This window comes from Cynoglossus semilaevis, chromosome 8, assembly GCF_000523025.1.
Source record: "Cynoglossus semilaevis isolate Cse_v1.0 chromosome 8, Cse_v1.0, whole genome shotgun sequence".
Classification (NCBI taxonomy): Eukaryota; Metazoa; Chordata; class Actinopteri; order Pleuronectiformes; family Cynoglossidae; genus Cynoglossus; species Cynoglossus semilaevis.
Genome location: NC_024314.1, coordinates 1947952 through 1973986, shown reverse-complemented (window position 1 = coordinate 1973986; position 26035 = coordinate 1947952). Strand labels below are relative to the sequence as shown.

The 26035-nt window shown below is 39.1% G+C and overlaps 3 protein-coding genes across 13 annotated transcripts in view; 1 reads left to right on the top strand and 2 right to left on the bottom strand.

Moving 5' to 3' along the window:
- The window catches only part of coasy (CoA synthase), a 5481-nt gene extending 3502 nt beyond the window's left edge, over positions 1–1979 (bottom strand). The window contains exons 1-3 of one of the 4 annotated variants that reach the window (XM_025057750.1): positions 1792–1979; positions 1038–1172; positions 2–342 (exon numbers count right to left, since the gene is read on the bottom strand). In XM_025057750.1, the coding sequence (XP_024913518.1) occupies positions 2–311 (310 nt within the window). In that variant the 5' untranslated portion in view covers positions 312–342; positions 1038–1172; positions 1792–1979. The remainder of the gene's footprint in view (position 1; positions 343–1037; positions 1173–1791) is intronic. The other 3 variants (XM_025057752.1, XM_025057749.1, XM_025057751.1) reach the window with 3 other exon arrangements.
- An 849-nt stretch (positions 1980–2828) lies between these two features.
- On the bottom strand, positions 2829–7314 carry zdhhc6 (zDHHC palmitoyltransferase 6). Of its 5 annotated transcripts, none has more exons than XM_008313868.3 (11): positions 7169–7314; positions 5913–6447; positions 5706–5836; positions 5313–5472; positions 5080–5238; positions 4813–4866; positions 4511–4678; positions 4283–4324; positions 3640–3788; positions 3505–3551; positions 2829–3418 (listed from the first exon to the last, which is right to left on the bottom strand). In XM_008313868.3, exons 2-11 carry the CDS (start codon positions 6177–6179, stop codon positions 3318–3320), a joined length of 1278 nt encoding a protein of 425 aa, XP_008312090.1. In that variant the 5' UTR covers positions 6180–6447; positions 7169–7314; the 3' UTR covers positions 2829–3317. The 5 variants fall into 5 exon arrangements, with proteins under 5 accessions (XP_008312090.1, XP_016889441.1, XP_008312092.1 ...); XM_017033952.2 differs by having other exon boundaries at positions 3640–3785; XM_008313870.3 differs by having other exon boundaries at positions 5706–5797; positions 7169–7313.
- A 141-nt stretch (positions 7315–7455) lies between these two features.
- vti1a (vesicle transport through interaction with t-SNAREs 1A) overlaps positions 7456–26035 on the top strand; it is a 98614-nt gene continuing 80034 nt past the window's right edge. For all 4 annotated transcript variants that reach the window (XM_008313865.3, XM_008313864.3, XM_008313867.3 and 1 more), the window contains exons 1-3: positions 7456–7677; positions 11565–11623; positions 12828–12938. In XM_008313865.3, the coding sequence (XP_008312087.1) occupies positions 7584–7677; positions 11565–11623; positions 12828–12938 (264 nt within the window). In that variant the 5' untranslated portion in view covers positions 7456–7583. The remainder of the gene's footprint in view (positions 7678–11564; positions 11624–12827; positions 12939–26035) is intronic.

The window sequence follows — 26035 nt, the reverse complement described above, 5'->3', positions numbered from 1 at the left end:
GTGACTGCGTTCCCGCTGCTGGCAGATGACTGAGAACCGATGTTGGTCAGCAAGACCCGTACGTCCAGGTGCCCACAAACATCCGCTGCCTTGCTGTAAAGGCACGAGATGAGAGTGGACACATCCACTACGGGTGGAATAAAAACCGGCCAAGGCTGGTTTCCATTTGCCAGATTAAGTCCGGGTTGGAGGTGGACGTACAACGTGCGCTCTACTAGCTGCGAGGCATAGCTAAGCACCGGAGCGATGCGCAATGGGAGTGTATGGAGAGGAGAGGTCAGCACCAGGACACCTGTGCTGAACATCGACATGATACTGGTTGGTGGCACCGAGATATCACAGCTGCGAAAGGATGACAATGAAAAAAGTAAGTACACAGTATTGGACAAAAAACCATGAATAACTACTGCACACAAAAAATTAGCAGTTGGAGAATAATAATGTTACATAACAATTATATAATGAACATAATCGTTAGCCATGTAATGTAACCGTGAGGGATTCCCATCACTGTGTAAAATAATTTCCAACAGTGGGTCACATTGCTAACTGGTGGTAATTTGGTTCACTAGATATTTAATGCAATGTTATGCATGAGTCGCTGATCAATAAGGACTAAATATTTTAGTCCTTATTACATGAGTCGCTGATCAATAAGGACTAAAATATTTTTAATGCATCACTTTAACTTCACTTCATGGCTTCACACTGCATTTACTAATATGGAACATAAGGATCAACTCAGAGTTTGTTGTACAGATTAAGGGGAGAAGTGCAGTCAACATACTTTCCCCCTCTGTCTCTCTCCTGCTGATGTTGCAACCCTATCATTACAATGTAACCACAGACTTGGGGCTGAAGGCCAGTTCTGTGAGTCTTCTGTTTTATAATGAGCTAGTGTGTGGCTGCAGTTGCAAACAAATATGGCTGTCTACCAATGTGGTGCAGCTGGCTAGCTTTGCTAACAGCCACTGTGCAAACATAAGATTAGAGAAAAATCTTTCCTATCCTGGACAGATTTAAAAAAAAAATCATACTTAATGAGTTGCAGCACACCACCCAGGAATTAGCCCACCTGGCCAGTGGGTGGGGCCTCCCTTGCCTCAGGGTTGTTATGGTGACACTGGCCAAATGGTCCACGGATTCAGGGTGTTTACTACAGATGATCTCTCCTAAAAAAAGAATCAATAATAATGAGTAATACAATCACCACTTCTCAAACCTTAAATAGAATTTAACTTGTAAACTGAATACTTGTGTAGCTCTCCAGGAATGGAAATAGGCCAAACACGTAAATATAGGTCATAAAATATAAGAATTGACAATGACAAATAAACAAATAGGAAAGCTAAAACCAGATCACGCTATTGGTTGCTGCTGCCGCCGCTGACATTGACAAATCAGAGAACACATTGTTTAAACGTGACTACTTCTTGTTAAAGGGCTGTCAACTGGAATCAATTCAGTTTAAAGCCAGCTGTCAACGGGCGTTACCAAGGTCAATGGAAATGACATGTATATACGATTTGAAGTGTTGTCATGTTTCTCAAACAAGCAGCAGTTTGCAGTTATTCACCGACATGGACGTCACGTCGTAACTAGCTAGCTATCTAGCACTACTATTATCACTCTGCTAAAACAGTCTGGATAAAACATGTAAATGCTCCTGCAGAAGCACACTCCCGGCCTTGTTAGGAACCTCACAGTGTTGACGCATTTGTAGATGTTTGCAGAGCAGCATTAATCTCGTGCAACAGAAATAAGCAATGTTGTAGTTTGTCTAGAACTTACCAACTTACCGTGAAACACGCATAACTGGCGGCGTGTGTTATTAATGTTTTTCTCGTTAGCAATTAATAGCCCACATTCCTAGATTTTTCAGAGATAGGCACTATGGCATAGTAAGTCCTCTTCCACATACACACAGCTCAACGGTCAATCCCTCCAGTGGCGGATCCTTGCACGTATGAGCTGCACTGAGATAGGTAGGCACGTGACATTTAGCTGCCGCCTGATTGGGTGAGTAAAGAACACGCCCCGCTGCTGTGTTTTTTTCAATACAATTGAAGAATGTTTTATTTACAACAGTAAAAAATATCACTCATTAAAAGAAAAATATACCAGGATGGTTTCCAAGATTTGTCGTTGTCTTTTTTAACATACAAACGAACAAAGACACGCAGATTAACGTGTAGGATTTAGCAGCGTAAACTAGTCAAGTTTCAACTTGCATTTTTTTCATTGGAAATGTATATACAATTATTATAAATTATCTTTTAAAATAACAGGAGTTATAGAGTACAAAACTGTTGGGAACCAAAGCTACTGTTAAGTAACTCTGTTGAACCAGTACAGAAGGCATAAAATACATATGTAAACATGCATATTGATACTTATGTAGAATCTTGTGAAACCAGAAAAGCTCCCTATTCTATGTAAAGAAAGGCTTTAGTATTTAGTTTCTCTAAATATTGCTAGACTATTCAGAAAATAATTTTTTAAAAATTCCTAGTTCAGTATAAAACCTACTTTAAAAAAGCAAAAATCCTAAGGTGTTGTTTTTCTCTAAAAGAACAACTTCCTAAAGGTTTAACTTTATTATATTAAAGTTGTACCACAATAACACCACTCATCAGTATAATTATACTGTTTACTCTGACCGTATATAACCCTGTTGTACTGTGTCTTGCTTGTACATTATTTACATTTGTATCCTTTTTTTCAGGAATTCATTACTTCTAAAAAAGTTATTTTAGCAAGTTGTTAAAGTATCTATTGACCCAACAACATACAATTCTTTCACAAAAAAACCAAACCAAAGCACACAATGACTCTTGATTATATTTAGTTTTAATTTATAACGCTCAGGCCACAGTTTTTACAAAAATAACAAAAAGAAATCAAACCTTTTCTGTAGAAAGAGTTGCATGATGGAGCCCCGTGTTTGGCCGGGCAAAGGCATTGCATAAGTCACAATAAAAGGACACCAACCAGTAAGACAATATAGTTTTAAGAAGGTCAAGGAATTGAAAAGAAATCAAATGAATTACTGAAAATTAAGACTTGCTAGTTTTTACTTTTGGTCAAAGAGTCGAGAGGAACCGGTGCAACACAGTCCTTCCTAACGACCCTCAAGTTTGTGACAGCAAAGTGCTCAGTCAAAATTAGGTCGGCTGTGAAATGTGATGGAATTTGTAATGCAAATGTCAGTGGGTAGCCTGCTACATCAGGCATGACATCTTCAGCCGGATAAACAGAGATGTACATCTTCTGCTCAACTTAATTCAGTTGCTCGAAATGTAGGAAGTCGAAATGAATTAATTGACTTTCTTTTCGCTGGTGCTTTCAGTGGCAGCTGTATCATAATGGCACTTCTCCACACATCTTCTCGGAAACCATCCACGTACTCGCTCTCCCACTAAGGGCAACAGAGAGAGAAAAAGTTCTTTGACTGTGAATTTACAAAATGCAATTACAACAATGACAAGTCATTTTGGGCTTTACCTCTCATTTGTGCCTCACTTAAAACCTTGTCCCCATACATCCACCATCTATAAATATATAATAATAATAATATCAACAATAAAAAAACAGAACAAAATGAAAAAAATGTATTTGTTTTTGCATAACTGGACTTACTTGGTCCCACGAGTTGCTAATATGATGTCACCCTTGCTCAGAGGAATCCTGGGCTCCTCGGTGCAGGGAGTTCTGAAAAAAGTTTGGAGACCCTTGCTGAGTGGGCAGCAGGCTCCATTATAATCCTCCACTGCCTGGTACTGGACCTGCTGACCAAAACATCAGAAAAATCTGGGTATTTTACCAGTATTAAAAACAATATCAATAACATTGGGAGGTATAAAGCAATATCTATATATTTTAATCGCTATACTCACAATACGTAATTGTTTCTGAGGCAAAATTAGTTTTGCTAAATTTATTAAAAATATTATTTAAAAACAATGACATGGCATTCATGTATTGTACTGCTCATACACGCAGATAACTGTTTCTAATTCAGGTAATCCCACTGAATACGAATTGGGACAAAATAAAAATTGTGAAAACGATTTGGCGACTCCTTCTGGAGAGACAAAGTAATGAAAGGCATCCTCCGACATATTCACTCACATGAGTGAATAATTCTCAGTGATAAATAATAAATCTCAACACTGTTTACAAAATTGCAGATCATCAGTGCATATAAATATGAAAGCCATGTCTGTCATATTAAGTCCAGGTTAAAACTTGTTTTAGCATTTTCTAAGTTAAAAATACTTACACTTCTCACGCGCTTGTCAACTTTCTGCTTCAGTTGCTCAATCTATTAACAGAAGAACAAAAAAAAAAAAAAGCAAATTAATCCCAGTGTAGACCATGCAAATATATCCCACTGTTTAGCATCAACATTATTCAAATTAACTCATAACAGTACAGTATAAAAAGGTCCAAAAGTTGTTTTTTACACAGATTAAAGGAAAAACATGTGAGTGGAACAATCTGAACATACAGTTAAGGTGTGCTGGTGACACTTGGGATGGACTGGCCATTCCTTGCCATCCCCCTTGGGCATCCCTGACCAGGTGAAAACTTGCTTGAAGTTCATCCATCGAGTGCCCAGGTCGTAGGGGAAGATAAATTCCTCCCCTGTTTGGTAATGCTGTATCCTGTCTTTGGCCTGGGGAAAAAACACAGTAAATGTAAAGAACTTTTAAAAAAATCAGCACAACATTCTGTAGAGACAGGAAACACATCAGATTGCACTAAAATACATCATACCATCAGTATGCAAAACAAATGAAACTCTCTGACCTTTTCCTCGATCCATGACTCAATCGAGGTCTTATTTCGCAGGATGACTTTCATCTGAAACAAATAAACGAATTAAGTCAGAATTGATACCTTTGGGATTGAATAAATTGATTTGGAATTTCTTAAAACTATTTGAAATTTATTTTTGAATTAACACCACTTTTAACACCACAAATTTATTTTTGAATTAACACCACTTTATCAGATTTTGGTGATTTTTCATTTTCAAATGAAAACTGAACTAATGAAATGGTGTGGTTTTAGTACCTGTATGACAAACAGCATGCCGACAGAAATAGTGGTACCCAGTGCCAAGCCTAAAGCGAAGAGTGTTGCAGCAAAGGCGGGCACACTGAAGGGCATGATGGGCTGGAACTGATGCACAGGACTCATGTCGATCTTCACAGTGCTCCAGCCAAATGATATCTGTGGTGAGAACGAACATGCTGTTAAAACCTAGGATAAATTCAGTGTTCGTACTACGGTGAGACACAACTGACCCTTTCGTACAGCTGTGTGTACATTGTCATGATGAAGATGATGGCAGCGTGGGAACAGCCCAGAGGAGCCAGTAGGAGGAAACTGGTGAAGTAGGCGTGGTTCAGGTGGCCACAGCAGTTGTTGATCCAGGGGCAGTGGTGGTCCATTTTCATCACACACCTGAGGGAAGAGGACGTGGACAAGTAAAGGGACCTGAGGGAATCAATGTTTCTTCGATGAATAAAGAGTGACGAGTTAAGCAACAGTGCTCCCCTTTTTAGAATTGAGAACTGTATCGAGTTTTAATACAGTAGGTCAGAATGATGGAACAAAACTTTAGGTCGAGAATGTCGTAAACCAAGAACCCCTGTAGTCATATTAACCTATGCTTGTTGGACAATAAATGTCATTACCTGTTACACTTGCGACAATGGTGGGATCGAGGGGCTTTGTATCCCTGGCACACCCTGCAATATTGTAGGTATTGCATGTCCTGTTGATTCTCCTGTGCCAAATTTAGAAATTTGTCATAATTCGTGTGCAGCTGTCAATGAAAGAGTCATTGTTTTACAATACAGAAAAACATAAATAAATAAAAAGTAAATCATCTTTGTTCCTACCGGTTTCCAACCAAGCGGGATGCAACCAGGTCCAATAAACATAGCATTGAAGTAGTTGTACAGGATGAGTATGGTCCAGTTGATGAGCATAATGAAGTTAATGTTGCCTCCTGTCGTATCCAGAGGCCAGTACCAGATAACAGAGTCCAGAATTGCCATGGTGGAGCAAATGGCAATGACAGACAGAGCAATGATTGGGCCCCAGTGGCACAACCTCCGAACCTCATGGAGGTTCTCAAATGTCAGAAAAGTTGACATGAAGTTCATTGTTTGCCTCCTAACTAGGGCTTCGACTTCTTAAGTGCTTCAACCTAGAATTAATGAAATGTTATTTATTTGCTTTGCTATCTTCCAAAGTCAGCATTGTGTATACAGCACATATTTTTCCTTTTCTTTTGAGGACCCTGTTTTGTTCTGCTGGTCCTGAGTTGCTGTAGCGTCACGTGTCACGGTGTTGTTTCCCCTGGCAAGAAACGGCATCCTCTCCTGACAATCATCTGGGACACTATCCTTGGGACAAAGTCAACATCACCATCTAAACAACACAGAGTGAATAAGACAATTATCAGCACGTTTACCCTCTTATAACATACTGTAAATATATAGATATTTAATTCTAACAATACTAGTAATGTTGGTATTAATCCTAATTTATATGGTTCCTCATTGAATAATATTCTCGACTTAAAGGTCTGTGTTTATGGTAACATGGTGGACCATTTATTTAAAAAGTAAAGAATTATTTATTTTACGTTTGGTAAAATGAACAATTAACACGAAAGCCGTGATTTGTTAGTTATTTGATCAATTCAATAGTTAAATTTGACCAGATTCCTTATGTAACATTCTTTTACTTTAACAGTGTTATTAATACACGACACAGCTGTTGCTCATTTGCTAAAATCCGTCAATGACTGCAATTCCAAGGCATAAACAACTACATGTTAGAGCATATTTCACAATTTAAATCTCTTTTATTACCAGTCTGTTATAACATATCGAGTCGAACAAGCACACATACGCGACCACAACTCGGACATACCATATTTTAATAAGCATAAATAATTCATTCGAAAATAAGATATTATTCTTATGAATGTGTCGCCCAGAATTGACATTTTCTCCATTTAACACCGGCGGCAATAATTAGCATGTTAGCTAGCCTCTTTCCCAATCAGCTTGTCCAGCTGAACATCTGTCAAAAGCAAAAAGCAAAATAATAATACGAGTATCACCTTAAAATAAAACGCAACTACCTTCTGGTACAAATGTGTCTGCTGTGCTTTTGGGTTGATGGAGGGGAGACCTCTAAATCCACAATCAACAAATCCACTTCCTTGTTATTTTCTTCGACTTCTTCTGTGGATGAATGGGAACCTTTTTTCGTTGTGTGTCAGGGATTTGTTACCCCCAACACCCAGTGGGCACGAACAAAGAATTGTAGTTTTTCTTTTCCTGCAAAAAATCTTAAATCTAACCAAAAATAAATATACTGCAGAACAACACGGGGAGCACTTTTTCGGTCCGCATTTAAAGAGGGAAACATAAATTAATATTCACAACCCCGTCGAGCATATTTAACTGTGACTCACGGAAGAACCTCCATTCCGGCTGTGTTGTTGTTATTATTGTGAGCTGTCAACCAGAAATTGAACTATTGCAAACTTCATCATGTCTTCAGACTTTGAAACCTACGAACAGGACTTTGGAACAATTACGGCAGAATTAACAAATAAGATCGGCCGAATTCCTAAACTCAGTGGAGGTAAGGCAGCAGTTTTATTGATTCAAAACGCTTAGCCTGACGTGGCTACAATGCTAACGGTATATATTTCAAGATATTTTCACCAGTTTACAGTTTACTTACATCTTTTAGTTAGAATATTGATACAGTAAACGGTGAACTAGCTACTCTCTTCTAATATATCTTTTATACCAAAGGTGTAAACACAGTTTTGTCTTGAATACCTTCTAAAAATATAATGCCTTCCAAAATGATAATTGCAGAAAATCTCTCACTGGTTCCCATAGGTTAATTTTTGTTTATCTTTATATTCTATTACCTATAAGAACTGTAAAAATATTTTCTAAGTAGACACTTGTGGCTAGTTTAGAGTTGTGTATTTAATGGGTATTATTTGATAATGGATTTTTAAAATATTAGTCATTCATAACTCTGTACCCACGTTTGCATGCAACAAAGTATTTATAATGACAGTGACAGAGAAGCTTTGACAGTGTTGTGTGTGAGGCAGTAATAGAAATGTCCTTAGCTGTGTTTGGATTTAAATAATTTGCTAGAAGATCACACATCTTGATTTGGCTGGTAATACACATGTTAATTATATATAGTATACATGATTTGTATATTGTGCATTTCTGACACAAAAGCAATCCAAAAGACAATGATTGCCATCAAGTCTTTTATAGTACAGAATTGAAACATTGGGTAATTTATTGAACATCTGTGATGTTGGACATGGAGTACACACTAACAGATTTGGAGTGCACACTAACACAACAGTTTCAACAGGTTTTTTAATCATTAAAAGACATCTGAACGCAACAAAAAGTTCCCAATATTGTACTGAAGCTCACTTTTAGACAGTAATCAGTTCACACTACCTGATTGCATCTTTATTATGTTCAGAAAATCAACATTACTAGTCTAATGTTATAAAAACTAAGTCTAAGCAAATATTCAACTATCAAAGATAATGTTTGGCCAGTTTGATAGCTAATTATTATTATTATTATTGAAAGAAATGTTTGCATCATTGATGGGGCCAAGAAACAAACCTTTAGATGGCTAAATGTCAAAGCTGTCAATAAACCTGCTGACATTTTTTATGTGTAAAGGGTCCTTGAATTTCTCAGGGCTTAGAGTCTTTCCTACAGAATTTACAACTGTGTGTATTGTTTATTCTCAGTCTCAAAGACCAGAATAATTTGTACGAATGACCACATGATAAGCATGACACTTGAAAATAAAGAAGCGATTGTTACTTAGGTCACATCATTCTTAGTATGAGAATCATAGCTCAGAGAGAACAGAGCTGGAATTTCATGGTAACTTTTTGACTCCCTGTGTCCCCGAGTGCAAGACATTTCAGCCCAGAAAATTGATTAGCTCAATTAAACGTGAGAAAATGTGCAGCCAGAAGGGCTTCTGTTGTTAAACTACTGTAGTTCAGTGATTCATATGATCTAGTGCTTCTGCTTCTTCTTTTTCTCAGTAGACCAAAGACCATTGGTTGGCCTGAGTGTAATGTTTCTTTGGCCGATAAATGTTTGAACAGGTTCCATTCCAGTGACTGTGAAATGTAATATCAGGGAATTAATAATGGACATTGAAGAGTATCTTACGTTAAATACACCAGCTCAACAAACTTGTATCATTAAGGTTTAAGGGAGTTTTTTGTATCCACATGACCTCCCTTGTGATTTTGTTTTACATTTTTTGTTGTCTCTCACCCCTACTTTATGCACAATCATTCTTATTGGTCTGTTTTCCTATCTAATAATTGACCTGTCAAAAAATGGACATCAGAATCTGATGAGCACAGTGTCAAGTGGCCTCATGCTATTGAGAATTAGGGTTTGTGTTTTTTTATCCCAGTTAGAAATGCTGGCATGAAGTGTGCAAACATGTAAATTTACTCACTTTCGTATCCAGTTTCAGGGCTTCCCAAGAGCATTGCTGAGAAGCACAATTTTACATATTTTTGAACGTAATGTTTTTTGCTCATGAGCAGCTGGGATTGTGCTTCTGGCTGAAGAAAAAAATTCTGCAGGTAATAGTTTACTGCTGCTAGTTATAACTTTGACTACTTCCAAGGCTTACTTTGAATGTTTATCTTCTACCCTGGGCTCACACTTGCTCACTGGCATTTCAAAGACAACTGTCTCTCACAAAACATTGCTTCCATGAATATTTCTGGTTTGGAATTGGCATGTTTGATTCATGGCAGCCCATTCCACAGAGTAAATCCACATTGCTTCCCCTCGCCATCTGTTTATAGTGTCAGAGTAAACCCACATGAATTTATTTAAACAAAGCCAGGAACCACAAGTAGTTTTTCTTTGCCCCAACAGAAGATTGTATAGTTTATTTTAATTCCCTACCCTCTCATTAAGGTTTTTTTTTCCCGATTGCTTTTTTTAAGTCGCTGTTCCTCAATTTCATCCATATTTATCAGCTCAGTTTGTTATAACTTCAGACAATAGGTTTTCAGGGTCCTTGTTGTATCTCTGCCTTGCAAACCAGAAGGTTGGGGGTTAGAATCCAGTTTTTCTTGTCCATGGACAAGAATTTCATCCTGAGGTTAAATATCATACCACTCCTATTTAGTAAACTGTCCTCTGGGGTCAAGTTTTTGTCATGAAGGTTGTATGGCAGGGCCAGAATATTTTTTGACAGACGCCTTGGGGGCCAAATGCAGCCACCAAGCCATTTTGTGTGACCCGCAGGAGTTTAAAAAGCATTTAGTAAAGTCCACGCAGCAGAGTTTCTTAACCTATGAAATTACACAGCAATGAACAATATTTGTAGCTTGAATAAATAGTAATCAATTGCAGAAACATGAATTAGTCTGTTATGCAGTAGTTACATCTATACCAGTGGTCCCCAACCTTTCGTGTTCTAAGGACTGGTCAGCCAGTACCACCCATTACTACAGACAGTACCAAGGAGCTGAGCGTTGAAGGATCATTAAATGTTCAAAATAAAACATCTCTCAGACTCTATTCTGTTTGTATCAGAGTCTGAATGATCTGTTATTTTAAAATATTCCCAGATTATCTTTAAATAAAGAAAGTAAATGGATACGACTGGATTTTCTTTGAATGAAGTAAATTAGTAGCGGCCCGGTACCAAAAGACCTGGAAGATGGACTGGTACTGGTCCACGGATACTTGGGGCCTGCTGTGGCCAGCCTGTTGCAGCAGATCTGCTCTTAATTTCTCAAATGTAGCATCAATAAAAGTTAAAAAAATATTATTCATTTATTAATCATGATTTATCCACAACTATCGTATACTTGTGTTTATAATTATTGCTTTAGTTTTTTAAAAAGAGCAGATATTTCAACAGCTAAACCAAATCTACCTTCCATTGGTAAACTTTCCTGGCACAAAGCTTTTTTACAGAACAAAGATCAGTTTGTTGTACGTACAGAACTGAAGCAGAGTCGTTTCTGCCTAAAGAACAGTGGGATGAACTGTGGTTTACACCAGCCTTTGGAACTCTTGCCAGTCCTAATGAGTTTCAACGGGTAATGTGGAAGAGCAGCCACAGGGTGAGGTGCAGAACGGTGCGTTAGTCATTCCGAGTACAACTCATACCTCTGGCAAGTGAGCAAAGCTGACACCTCACTTCCCTTTGAGTTGGCACGAGGTGTCTCGCTGCTCCTTAACAGAAACCAACAAAGGCCTCACAGACACAAATAACTAAGAGACATCAAATGTTGGCTTGTCGTGTGTAAATATATCTTCAAATGTGTCCTCATGTGTTGTTTCCTCACAGTCTCTTTCTTCCCCTCTCCCCTGTCTCTTCCCCTGTTGTGGGGGAGTTGGGCTGTTGTCATGAATCACTGTTTCTCTGTCGGCTGATCAATATGTTACTGGGTGTTTTGTTTTTTTTTTCTCTTTCAGAGGAGAAGACGCAGCTGGTTCTAAATGTCGACAAACAGCTTGAAGAAGTCAGAGAGTTGGTACGTCTTTGATCAGTAATTTTCCTCTTCCCCCCATTTCCTAAATAATGAATTTGTAGAAGGAGAGAGGAGACGACCGTCACTGGCACCAGACAACAGCACCTGGATTATCCTGCTGTTGACATGACACATAACACACAAGCACACATGTTTTGCATCGTCGAACGGAGGCTTCCTCCCAACATGATTGCTCAGTCATAATCGGCTTTTAAGTGACATGACTATGACACATTTCAAGCCATTATCCGGAGGTGGGAGTCTTCACCGCGCTGTTTAAAAAAGGGAGCAAAGTCACATGACGGAGACAAATTACCAGTGCGATCGTCTTGTTATATCACAGTGATTAGTTTCCTCAAAATCTGCCTCGGAGAGACCTGTCTCTTCACACATCAGATGTACTTTCACCAGATTGAATGTGACAATGGTGGGCCTGTGTAGTCACTGCGCTGAAGACCCCCTCATGTTTAGTTTTGAACACACTTAAAGAATAGACTTCCACTGTCACAGCTGTAATCACGGTGGAGCCATGTGAGCAGAAAACATCTTCTGCTCACTGGAACATATAAAGTTTAATATTTTAAGTCACCTCTCTTACTATATATAATTATATACAAATATACTGGCACTCTTCCATCTTTTCAATACTTTTATATTAAAATGACAAAATAAATTGGTGATGTCAAAATTAACGAGTCAACCATGATAATAAATTTTTGAAATGTTAACATTTTATTAAATTATTAATTTTTAAGTCATTTTAACCCATACGCAGAATGATGTTCACTGATTATCCAGTAATAATCCAGTTCCCACTTCCTGCTGTCTTATGAAGTTTTATTTTTCTTGACCTTTTTCTCTATTAATAATTCCATCATTTAAATTACTCTCCAATGAAAATGTGGGAGAATTGTTCTCTCCCTGGTCTTATTTGTCTTTCTGTTCCAGCATTAGTTTTTTTTTTTTGTTATATTCAGGAATGTTGATCAATATTGATTGCTAAGGATCTTAAATCATCTACTACAACCCTGTGATTAATCAGATTAATTAATTGAATTATTAGACTAGATTATTTGCCCTGAAAAGCAAAATTGATTCTCTGTTGATTACAGCACTGTATCTTTCTATGTACTTACTTCATTAGATTTTTTTTCCATTGGGAAATCAATTAACACAATGTTTAAACATGAATATATTTGGTTTTTAGCTGGAGCAGATGGATCTGGAGGTGCGGGAGATCCCTGTCCAGAGTCGAGCCATGTACAACAGCAGGCTGAAGAGCTACAAGCAAGAAATGGAGAAGCTTGAGAAAGATTTTGTAAGTACCTCAACACTTTACAGTTACCTTATTGACACACAAATCCTCAGTGCTGAATCAACACAGGTCTCTCATCTGTCTTTACTTACAAGTGATGATCTTTAAAGGTGGTATTGTTAAGTTTATGCTGCTCAATTTGGTCTGTTGTATATATGATAAGATAAGATGTATATCATATATATTGTGTAATATACAGTACGTATACATACAGTACATACAGTGTATATATAATTAACTCTTTTTGAAATTTGTATGGATTTCGAGTTCAAGAATTTTCCAAGAACACAGCAAACAAGCCAACATACAAGAAGCAGCTGCGTGGTTGGTGGACATCACGCTGGCGATGTGTTAGTGCACCGCAGACACATGCACACTGAGATCACAGAGGGAATCTCTCTGCCAAGAAACTTTGCGTTCCTCACCACGGGCCTTTAATTGGCGGACGTTTAATCTTTTCACTTTCTTTCTCCGCACATTTCTTCCGCTGCATCTTAAAGCAGCTGACGCCTGCTGTGGTTGATATTGATGGAAATTTCCATTATTTGCATTTTCATGGCTGTCCGGGGCTAAATGGTTATGTACATTATATTAGAGTAAAAATAATCAAAAGTCTCCTGAACATTTTTAGCAAAGCTACAGCAGTTGATATATTTTTTATTGTTACAAAAATTCTGTTCAAAAATTTAGTTGGTTTTTTAAAAAACATTTTATTTTGCCTGATTATAAGCAGTTCAAGGAGCAGAACTGACGTTTATTTAACAAGCTGTCTTTTCCAGAAATGGCATTTACATAGAAGTCCAGTTTACAGTGGGTCTTCTCCTCAGGTTATATATATATATATATATATATATATATATATATGTATGTATAAGAAAGCCCACAATGCTGAACTGAGACTGGATGAAGCAGTCGCTTGAAGAATAAAAAAAAAAAAAACCCCACTGGCGGTGAATCCCCAGTTTGACAGTCACGTTAACTTTTACACCTCCGTATGTGACTGGGTTGGATCAGTGCACATTAAAAATAGGACCATCCACTTCTCTCGCTGGCATCTAGTAGATCTGGTCTCCTGTAAATCTTTGCAGAGTGTTCAGAATGCAAGACCTTCAGCCCCCTCAGATGTGCCAAATGCTACAGCCGAGTTCAGCCTCTCACTTCCTGCAGGCCCAGGGAGGACATGACACTCTGCTCGATAGGCATCTGGTAGAAGAAAAAAAAAAGAAAAGGCAATCCCTTTTCTTTTTAATGTAAAAAGCACTGTCTTTGTTGTGCTTTCTGCAGATATCAAGGCTTTTTCCATCCTCTCACCGCCCAACACCTCCAAACCCACCCCCCACTGGCCTCCCACGGGTGTCTCCCCCTTTAACCTGTTCTCTCATCCTCGCATTCACCCGTGGTTTGAAGTCTTTCTACCAACGGTGTGCCAGCTTGAGACCTCATTTTTGTTCCTTCCCAGACAGGGCCCGAGTCGACCTCAGTAGCACAGCCATTTCATCCAGGAAGACCACTTAACACATAGTCATCCAGGGGTGTGTGTGTGTGTGCTGACAGCTTCATTGCACTAATGGAGGGGACAGTGGGAGTCGGAACCCTGCAGGGACACGACAAGTGCGTAGTGCAGCAGAAAAAAGTGATGCCAGTCTGTCCTAAACAGTATGTCAACCCCAAAGACCAATGGGAATGGTGCTAGTTCTTCGCCTGGGAAAGTTTTGAAGAAGCTTTCATCAAACACACCCAAGGCCGAAAGCTTAATTTTAAGTAATTTAAGAAGTAATCAGCAGGCACGCTTAAAGGACAACAGCTGCTCTGTCACACTGATAGAGGTGGTGAGTCACAAATGACTGCAGTTCTCAGTCCCATTTTTTATATATGGTCTACATTGCGAAAAGCTCAATCACTAAGATTATTATTTTAGTCACTATATATATATATATATTAAAGCACATTTGAATAGGCCAGCAGACCATTCAGTGGTGAAGCTAATAGACATTAAATAATGACTTGGTCTAAATGACGCACTGTATAGTTATGATTTGATTTCAAATATGCAAAACGCTCGTCCCCGGCACAAAGTTTCAATCCGTTCAAGTTATTTTTTTTGTTAATTTAATTTAGCTTCGCCTAAGAGTTGTTGCGGTTTAAATTGTTTACTTTGAGCTGCAGATTACGGCGTGACTGTGCGTCCTTTCGGACAGCAGAGGGCGGTATTGCTCTAACAATTCATTCATGCACACCAGGAGAAACACGGACGCATTCACTTGACATTCACATACATGATTGAAAAAGCTCTATTTAATCACTTATTACTTTTTACATTCTGTTTTTATTTATTTATTTTTTCATTTAAAAAAGGAAAAAACAACATCGACCTTGTGAAAATAATTACAATACACAGCATCTTAAAGCATGCAAGGTTCCAGACGTTTATATTTGGATGTTGTGTTCCACCCTAACTCTACATGATCTAAAAGTTAATCAACACAGCCATAGAATTTAACAATGATCAAATTCCCTTATGTTTGTGTGGGTCAGCTGACTTTTTGTTGTCATTTCACCAGCCGAAGCACCAAATGTTAGTGGCTTTTGTGTCTGATCCTTGACTCCGATGAAGGTTAATTGCTTAGTAATAACATATCAAGCTGTCAATAAATGTTGTATGCTCCCGACTTTTTGTCCTCAAGTAGAGCTGTGTGCCACAAGTGGTCAAGGCAGTTCTAAGTTACATCTACGCTGTATCTGCCCCTTACAGTGGGGAAAGATTATTTCTGTCTTCAATCAACCGCTGTAGTTAGAAGCTGTATGTCTGTTCATCATCAACTGTGAAGATGTCACCTGTTGCCATTTATTTGAGTTCCTTTAACAATGCCATTTAATAGGAGACTGCTTAAAAAAAAAAAGCATCTTCGGAAATGATACCAAGTATGTTATTCAAGGTAATTACTTTTAACTGAAGTACTGTTGACACATTAATAGGCTTATTCAGGAATCCTGAGTGAATGACTCTTCTCATTCCCATCTCCATTTATTTCAGATGATATTGCAAAACCCGATTCAACCTGGGTTTTTCAGTATCATTTGCGAGGTCAACTGTCACAAGGATGCAATTTATTTCCTTCTAATGTCTATGGTTTATTATTTAGATCAGAAGTCATGGTCAAGTGGGACACCCTCTTCTTTTGGTGAATACCTTTCCAGTGCAGTTGCTGCACTGTCTTTTCTCAGATAGATAATTACCATCTATCCAAAGAGTCGGCCAACCTTGGAACGTTGAACCATTTATTCGACAGGTACACTGTAAGGATGGAATGTAAAAGCTGATGATACCAATTTGATTTTGTTTAGTTATTTTCAGCCTGGATATATCGGTTTCATGATTGCTTTTCAAGAGACTTCCTGCAGATAAATCGAAACTTGACGTTCATTCATCCCTGGCTGACATTGACTTCTCTATTTAATGAATTGGATCTTTCAAGCAAAACTTGTTAATGCGGAGAAACGGTTTAATTGAAAAGCGGACAAGGCAATAAGATTAGCTGAGGATGAGGATGATCATGAGGGTGATGATGATGATGATTAAACGGCATGTGATTTAGATAAGGACATTTTTATTTTCCTTCCTTAATGAACTCATTAACTCCAGCTAGCCAATGTCAATGGTGTATTTTTGTAGAGCACTGTGATCAGAATAAAGTTGTTACAGAAGAAAAAAAGAAGAAACGAATGTCTGTTGACGACCACACACGGCTCAGGCTGCCTGTTTAAGTTGTAAGAATTTTCTATTTTAGGAGTTTTCCTTGAGCTTTTTCTTGTTCTGCTTCCAAACCCTTGAGCTACTTGTTGTATCCAAGAGCCATGTGTAATGTCTTCAACATTGGCAATAAATTAACATTCAAGGTTTTTTTTTTTCCGAATAAAATATAAAATATAGGTTATTGTTTCGGTGCGAATTGTTGCCGCTCCATGGGTAACAGAGTTCAGCATCTGAACTGTTCTTTCCTCTTCAGTCAAAGCAAACGGACGTCTAATGTGTTTTTCAAGAGCATCCTCCGTGTGTAACTGAGCCAAATGCATGGTGATGAGGACGATATTCAGTTATTCACCGCACATGTGTTTTGACATATTATTTCAATGGGCAGTCTTGGATGATTCAAGGTCACGGGGACTGTCCGTCTTTGGCTCATCACGGTCTTCCACTAATAAAAAGTTTGGCTCAATTATGGATTAGGAAAGGAGGCGTACGAGTTTAGAGTCAGTGTTCGTCCTGGGTTAGCCTGACTTGGTAAGAACTACTTTCAAACCCAACTTTAGCCTTTTGTTTGGGTTTGATGAGAGATGTAAGTACCACAGGACTGAAGACAAAAGTAGTCATTATTAGATTGCTCTGTTATAATCCAGCTTGAAGAGGATTCTTGTTGTTTGGCCCTTGTCCTTATTACAGCTGCTTTTCAAACCAGAACACATCAGATCAGTGCTTAGATGTTAAACGCTGTTTGCCTCGGCTTACAAGTTCCTGTTAACCACACTGAGATTTACCCTGCCTGCTGTTTAACACCTCATCAATGACAACAAACTCTAATCATTCCAAAAAGTCATGAAAGTCCCTTCATTAACAGAAGCCCCTATATTTCCTCTTTGGGCGGAACGTTGGGCTTACAACCTAAACAAACCTTCATCTTTGCTTTTAAATCTCCTCTTTCATTTGACAGTTGTTTTGTGTAACGCTGTCTTGCTGTAGCCGTTTGTGGGTTTTGGACCCCCGGAGGCCTTTCCATGTCTTGTCCGTGGACACTCAGATGGGATTTTCGGCGGATTAGCCTATTGTCACTCATGGGGAAACTGTTTCATGGATTTGATTCTTTAGTGGCAGCCAAGGGTCAAAATAAGGTTGAAGGACACTTTGTAGGCAAATTATTAAAACAGCAACAGCATATTTAGCTATTTTATTAAAATTTTCATTGTTTGTAGTGCATTTTAATATTGCTATTTGATATTTCCAGAGATTTGTAGCATCTTACTGACAAAGTTTATTTCACTTGTCAAACATGAACCAGTTTGAAAATCAATGCCTGCAGCACACCCAATCCAATATGATTTGACAGACTTGAAGTGAAAAGCTGGAAAAAGTTTGAAAAAGTTCTTGAATTGCATTTTGTGAAATTTAATTGCATTTTTATTTAGCAAGCTAACAGTAAAGTGTTTGAGAATTGAGGTTGGATTTGGAAATTTCTCAGTCTGTGGATTCAAAATCAATGATTCTCAGTGCCAGATAGCACAAAATCAGCATTTCTATTTTCTTAGGAAAGTTCTGACCATCCACACTGTTGTCAGATAAAGGTGCATAACCCAGCTGTTGCCATGATGCTATGGATTAACTACTGATGCTAAGGCTTATATTAGAATGTCACTGAGACTCGTCAAGAAAATATTTTCTTAATAGCAGCTTGTAATCAAAGTTTCCATCTTTATTTCCCAACTAAATAGATTGTTATTAATAATACTAACGGCAACGGCAAAGGCTGGTTGTAGTTAGAAACAATAATATATGTGGTTTTTGTTTTATCTCGTATATATTAGATATCATCCCTCTGTTGTTCATATATTATTTGCTACCATAAGTTGAAGATCAGAAATCACATTGACTGTAATTTGGAAGCAGATCACCACCGTCTCCCTTTCTGTGTCTTCATGTTAACACTTGTCTACACGGACGCTATATCTGCATTATGCCTGGAGCAAAGTGTTTCCTTTTTTTGGTAGTGTGCAAATTTGGCCGTTATCCTTCCACGCAATCGTTTCCTCTCTCGCTTATCTCTCTCTCTCCTGGCCCCTTTCAGAGTCGCTGTACTTCCACACACACTGACAGTGATCAGTGTGGCTTTCAGACGCATGTCTGGCTGAGTCTGCCGTGAAGCGAAGGCCCTCCCAGGTCCCCTCGCTGTCCTCGGGGCCTGTGTGATTGAGTGACTGGAGTGTGTGGGGGCCAAAGATAATAAGGGGGAAAATATAAAGACATGGGGCGATGATATGATAGCGCCCTCCTCCCTCCTCCCCCTGCTCCCTCCCCTTCTTTGCTCCCCTTTCCACCTCCCCATCACTTTTTCTTCTGTTCTTCTTTCTGTCCTACCTTCGGTTCCCTTGCACCGAGCCTGTCCCACGCAGCAGTGTAAACCAGAAGTGACATGTGACACCCACTCCCCAGTGATGTGCTGACAAGCGGGTACTAGAATAGGTGACAATGTTTTCTCTTTTTTTTTTTTTGCCAGACTGGCCTTAATATGGTGAGAGGATTCATGAACTATTTATGAAATATATTATGAATCACTGGCTCTGTGTTTTTTTCTCTCTGTATTTTAGGCAGTGGCATTTGCTATTTAAAAAAAAAACTAGGAGTACTGAGAAGAAGCTCTTTACACTGCATCTCTCCTTGTTTCTTAATAGTTAAAGCTGCGTGTTTACACATGTTTTAACCCCTGCTCGCGCCGCCTTCACACCAACAAGCACACACAGACATACAATTAAACTTGGCTTCTTTCTCTCATCCTAAGTGCTTCTAATGAGCAAGTGCCCGAAAAGAAAGAGAAAGTGTTTCTGCTCTCAGCAAACAACAGTTTTTGCTTTTTCTTGGGTGTTTTGAAGCCTGCAGTGGAATCCAGCTTTGGCCTTGATCACAATTACATAGAGGAAGATGAAATAAGGCTTTTTTTTCTCCAATTATCCCAGAGGTTGGCCACCATTAGATCATCATCCTCCTCCTGCAGAGAGACTAAACTCTTTAGTTTTGTTCTCTTCATCTCCATAGAGAACTTGTTTGTTCTGCATTGTGAAGTTTTTCTTTTTCTTTTATTATCTTTGTTTGTCTTAGGTTTAGAAATGATATATTTTTCCCAACACAGCTCTGATTCAAATGCTCAAATTAATAGGCAAAAAATAGTTTTCACAGTTTTATTAAATTTGCCCCTTATTGGTGAATTAATTGCAGCATTATTGTTTGTTTTTAACCTGAGGGATTAAACATAACTTGCATTGAGGCAATATGGTGTATTCATCTGTGAATACAAAGTGAGTCTCTGTGACAGGAGTTGTAAAAGTCTACTTGAGAGGCAAAACCATTTCTCCTCATGCCACGGTTGACTGTTTCCTGACGGTTTTTTGAAGTTCTGTAGCGAATTCCTGCACAAAACCAGCAGACTCCCAGGAAACGGCGGAGTATATCGTGAAGTTCAGGAGGGCACATGTTGGAAGGGCTTTGGAAAAGGCCCGACTGGCCTCATCAACATTTGAATGTGTTCTAGCTACTGAAATAACAAAGAATACATAAATATATAGAGATAATGATCTGGCTAAGTCCATGTGTGTGCTGTGGTATTCTTATGCTAATGATTTAACCATTCAGCGCCAACAATGGTCACATTACAAGAAAAGCAAAGCACTGAAGAAGATAGTCTCCCATGTGCACGTCCACTGACGGAGGCTTGCGTGCACATGCTCAGTGGGCCTGATTTCTCTCCCTTTGTGTTGAATTTTCCCTTCTTTTTTTTTTTTATTACATTTTTCAATTTTAGATAACACTCCAAGAATAGACATCAAACAAAAATGAATCATAAATCGGGGTCAGGAGTGAGTCTTTTTTTTCTAAAGCAGGGAAAGGGTTAAAAGTGAAGATATTTTTTCGTTTAAAAAAGGATGGAAAGTGTGATAGTAGTGGAGCTCTTCTCAGCAGAGGGTTCACTGAACCATATGTAGGTAGCCACAGGCTAATGGGCCGGTTGGTCCCTGGCTTGCCAGGTATCCTGCGTTGCACCCCCCACTCCGCACGCACACACTCTCCTCCTCGTCATCCTCCGACACCCACCCCTCCCGACTTTCCTCTGAAAATCCCTCCTCCACTTTCCTCTAATCTCACCTTTTTCTCTGGTGCTGACCCAGGGAGGCCCACTTTATTCCCCACTGCACGCCAGAAGCCAGCGTTGTGATCAGGGCCCGGGCCCCTGTACTGGTTCCCCCTCTCCCTCTATTCCCTCCCTGCCCTGGCTGCCCGTCTCCCCGACGGCTCTGCTCTATTGATTTACTTCTCCAACCAGTGCTGTCTGTCTCTGTTTTGCACCACTAGCACCAAGATGCCTCATCTCTGTAACCCTCTCTCTCTTCCCATTTTCTCTCTTTTCCTCCCTCACTTTCTTCTCTCTTCCTTTTTCGTCTTTCTCTCCCCAGCTGTGGACCAGGGGAAGGAAGAAAACCTGGTGGAAAATGAGTAAAGGAAGGTGGTGTGTAGTCGGGGATACGGGGTCTTTGATTTTTCATTAGAAGCGCCTCCATATTCTAATATTGGGTTTAATCGGGCCCTCAATGCCTTAAAGAAATAACCACTGAGAGATGATCCCTTGGCCTTCAAAAAGTATATGGTGTCTCTTCAATCAAAGCCCTCCTTGAATTTGCTCTCATGTTTGGCGCTCACTTGCACCCCCTTCTCTTGTGTCTCTTGGCCTCTCACTATGTGGGCACAGTCGTTAGGGTTATTGACTGATCTCGGCTGTACTTAGCAATAAAAACGACTTTGACAGGGAAATACACCATCAATATCACAGAGCCAAAAGCATGAAAGCTCCCTATCAGTGTAGTGTACTCCTGCAAACCACCAGAGTTTCTTTTCTCCTACAGAGGAAAGAAATATTATTTATTTGATGTGATAAAATAGGGAATCATTTCAAATGGATCAATTAAAAGTTAAAAAGAGAATTTATTTTTACTATTTTCTTTCTACATAACCTTAAAAATAAAATGTTCTCATCAGTCCCTACCACAGCAGTTTGGCTTTTTCACCCTGCCCTTGTTGATCATTCACCTTTGTTTGAGTTTTGATAACAGCATCAGTGACACTGTTTCAGATTTTTTTTATATATATAAAAGTGAAACACAATGCCTTTTGCAAACAGAAGCCACCAAAGCTCCAACCTGTGAGCTAATGAGAGGCCCCATGCTGTTATCTGAGGCTCCAGCGACTCTACCGCCGCTGCACTTTTATTAGGGGCAAAGAATACACCAGGCGCCCGTTCCCATACGTCGCGCACGTCTCCAAAGGAGGCGTCCCCGGGATGCAAAGGCTGCTCGGAGCTGCACCGTACATACTGTAACCCTTGTGCACACGTTTGCTCTCAAACAAACGCGCACGGCAGACGCGAGTGGAGGATTCGCTTGCACCAAAGACTAGCCAAACAAAGGCACAAATGACACCCTCCTGTGACAAGCCCACTTGGAGCGGCGTGCCTTTGTCTGATAATGTATCAAATGCATTAAAAAGAAGCACTTGCTTAATTGAACAACCTCTCCTCATTTGTTTTGTGTCAAAGTGAAGGAGACAACAGTTTGTGGGCCCTCCTTTGTGTCAACTGTGAGTGTCGAACCCCCACTAAGCACGGATGCATTATTTAAGATGCTGTTGTGATACTTGCGCTTACTTAAAGGTCTCCGCTTCCTTTTAACGTCACGCCGCATCAGTCCATCTCTGGCCCCCACTCGGGGAAACCAGAGTGGGACGGAGCTGCCGGCACGGGTCCACACATCACCCAGGAAAATATCACAGCAGGAAAAGGAAAGGCAGCGCTTGAGATAACCTTTGAGTTTAACACACATTTTTTTTTTTTTTACAAACAACTTTAATAGCATTTTACCACTAAATCATTAAGTTCCTGGGAGCAGAAAAAAAAAACCCATGAAGACTGGACGTCTGTCTGTTTAAGACAAGCACATTTTTATGTTTAAATTTAAAAAATTCCCGCTGGTAGAGAAGATCAGTAATGGAACTCAGAATTCTAAATTGAATATGTTTAATTACACTTCATGTGTCACCACCAGCTGTGTGTGCAAGACGAAGAGCAAAAGCTTGGGAAAGTGGAGGAAAAATGTGTCTGTAGAGGAACTTCAGGGCCCCTCATTACACTCTGCCCCTGGGTATTTTTCTGCCTTTTATTTCCCATCTAATGAACTGTTTACATTTTTCAGCGTTCCAGGCGCCACAATTATTTGCTTTTGTCCTTGTGTCACTTGCCGCACTTGGCCAAAAGGCAGGGAAGAGAGACTAAGGGCAATGTAGTGTCTATATGAATCTCAGTCTATTTTATTACAGCAGTTGTGATTTATTATATTTTTATTATAGTAAACATAAATTTGATCAGCATCGTCCACACCTTGACATTACAAAATGTCATTATTAGAACATTTTTATTCTTTGTAGGGAATACACAGAATATATATATATATACATATATATATATATATATATATTTCTTTCTATATATATTCTGTGTATCTTTCTGAAGTACTGAAGAACTATAAATCTGTTATAATTAAATAAATATAATTCACTGCTCAGAGGATTGTGCCAGACTAATTAGCATATCTGATATGGATTATTATGCATGCATATGTAATTACATTTTGATGGCTAAAGAAGAACTGTTTCTTTTCCGTCTGCTGTCTATGTCAACAATGGCAAAGATGTGTGTTTTTGACAGGACACCGGCGTCTCCGTCGCCGAACATGATGGGATGTGTGCTGTTTTAAAGGCAGCCCACTTTGCATAAAGTTAAGATGTACCTTTGTACCTTTCATGCAGGCTTCTGGGAATAAAAAACAAATTCTCACCCAAGATTAGAAAATGACAAAAGACAGACCTTTCAAAAAGACAAAAAAAAAAAAAAAAAAAATCAAGATATAAGATTCCTGCTTAAAGGACTCCTTTTTTATTTTATCTATTGCTAATCTGATTAGTTTTGCGTTTATATGCAGAGCTCAGGCTCCACATGCTACAAGAACGATGCAGCTGGAGTGTTTGTTCTCTAAAGAAACAGCTGTCGGAATTCTTTATTCCTGACCTACAGCATTATTCACTTCTGCACGTAAACATTTTTTTTTTTGCAAAGCATCCTAACTGAAATTCAAAATCTCTTGTGGTGGGTAGTCCCAAATGTTTTGTCTTTTATCTCACATGGGATGACGGCAGTCATTAATTTAGGTAACTTTTGTCATTCCTCTTGTGTCCTTTGTCATGTGCTTTGTTCTTATTGTTTATACACTTCATACATTTATCTGTAACAAATATATATTTTAAAGTAAAATCTTTGCTTCTAGTTTGAACATTTAAATTATTTTTCTCCCAAGATTCCTGGCAACTCTCTCTCCTTTTGAAGATATTTTTCACTCCAATATAGTAAGATTTTATTTGAGCTTATTTAGAAGAAAATATATATTATATTATTATAAAATGTGCAAAAACAACATTTTTACAGCACTTTATATAAAACTGTAATTAACTACTCGGGCATGTATTCAAAATATTTTCTTTTTTTTCATTTTTTTTTGGGGGGGGTAATGTTTGCTGTAGATCGAATTTCCTTTGACATGATATAGTTGTTGCTACAGTGTAAATAAATAAAGTAATAAGTAATAAGTAATAAGTGTAAATAAAGTCGCTGTTTGGTGAGGCCATACCATAGAGCCGTAAACACATCTTTATATGCTGTCTGTGAGCCTAAAATAATTAGGTTTGATTTCGGGATTTCCTCCTTCATACACAGTAGGCGTTCTGTGGTTAGCCCGGGTCCCAGTGGTTGAGTATTGTTTGGGTTCACTCTTTATCTAATGGGTTTTGTGGTCTGGGTCAATCACAGCCTCTGTCTGGTCCGTAATTACTCCAGAGAACTGTGGCTCTTACCAGCACAATAATAACAGCCAGAGCACATCAGCCATGACTTTCCACTCAGTGCTCCAGATTATGAGGACAGGCGAATAAAAAAAAAAAAGAGTAAAAAAAAAGTTCCCTATTGTGATTAAAATAACTTTGGAACCAATCAAGGATCTTGATATCATCACACCGCGGCTTGATAGCGTCTTTTTTTTTTTTTTTTTAAGATTGGTTTGTGCTCGTTCCATCGATTGGCGCATGTTGCACAAGAAAATAGCTTCTAGAAACTTTTACTGATAATACAAAGATAGTGGGGAAACTGTAATTTTTATAAAGAAAAAAAAAAACTCTCACTACTTCACTGATTCCATGTATTTGTTATATTTATTAAGAGCTTGGGACTGTGTAAATAGAAAAAGTATTGTGTCGGGGAAAAACGTGATATTTTCATTCCTGTGCTGGTGTTTGTCTTTGATTTTGCCCACCTTCTGCAGCCCACCTATAGAGACCCTGTCAAGGCAGGGAGAGAAAGCGAAGGGAGCTTGGTAAACACTTTCAGAGTCTGCTGCTGGTGTGTATTTAGTTTAGAGGGCATGCCAAGAGGCTGTTTTTCCATGGGTCGGGCGTCTGTAAACAAGCGGTACAGTGGCAGCCCACTCTTCCACAATCGGAGGTGGCACACTCAGAAGTGTGCATGAAAAGTGTGTGTGTCTGAGTATTTGTCTTTTTGGACATGGCATTTCCTCTTATTGTAGCCCATCTGGAGATGGGGAAAGAATAAGAAAGAGTTTGTATGTGTGCGTGTGTGTGTGTGTGAGAGAGAGAGACATTGTGAAAAAGAGAGAGACACAGAGGCAACCCCAAATCCGATGGGCCGCCGATGGGTGATGAATTATTCCCTGTCTGAGTCTCAGCATTGGTGTTATCACAGAGGCTGCCACTGCACTGGGATGACAGCAGTGACAGCCCCCAGAAAAGATTTAGCGCTGACAAGTGATACTTCCTTATAATACATCTCCCTGGCCCTCTCCCCTGTCCCCCTGTTCCACAGCCTCTGCATGCACACACAATGAGGCTTTTTTATCCTTCCACTTGTATTTATTTAAGTGGGCAAGGTGAGACAGTGTGTGTTTTTTTGCCACCACTTCTGTGGCACAAGTGCACCAGGTACAGTAGATCACCTCACAAGAAGGCTGGGGCACAAACCTGGATGTGCTTGTTGTCAGTACTTCTGTTCCCTCACACACACACACACACACACACAAGCAAGCTGCACGAGTATGACTCACTTTGTCACCTAGTTCCATTAGGGGGCTCTCGTGCTTAAGAAATGCCTGTTGTGTTTTTGCATCAACAACAGCTCTAACCATATTTTCCCCACTTGTTTTTCTTCTTTTTGCTCCTTTCTCTTTCTCCC

What these genes read in the sequence shown, in the direction of transcription:
- zdhhc6 (XM_008313868.3), bottom strand. Translation starts at nt 6,179, where the DNA reads ATGAACTTCATGTCAACTTTTCTGACATTTGAGAACCTCCATGAGGTT. An exon ending in GCATGCTGTTTGTCATACAG is followed by an intron (nt 4,867 to 5,079) that starts GTACTAAAACCA and finishes TATTTGTTTCAG; the next exon opens with ATGAAAGTCATCCTGCGAAA. An exon ending in TTGACAAGCGCGTGAGAAGT is followed by an intron (nt 3,789 to 4,282) that starts GTAAGTATTTTT and finishes TGTTTTGGTCAG; the next exon opens with CAGGTCCAGTACCAGGCAGT.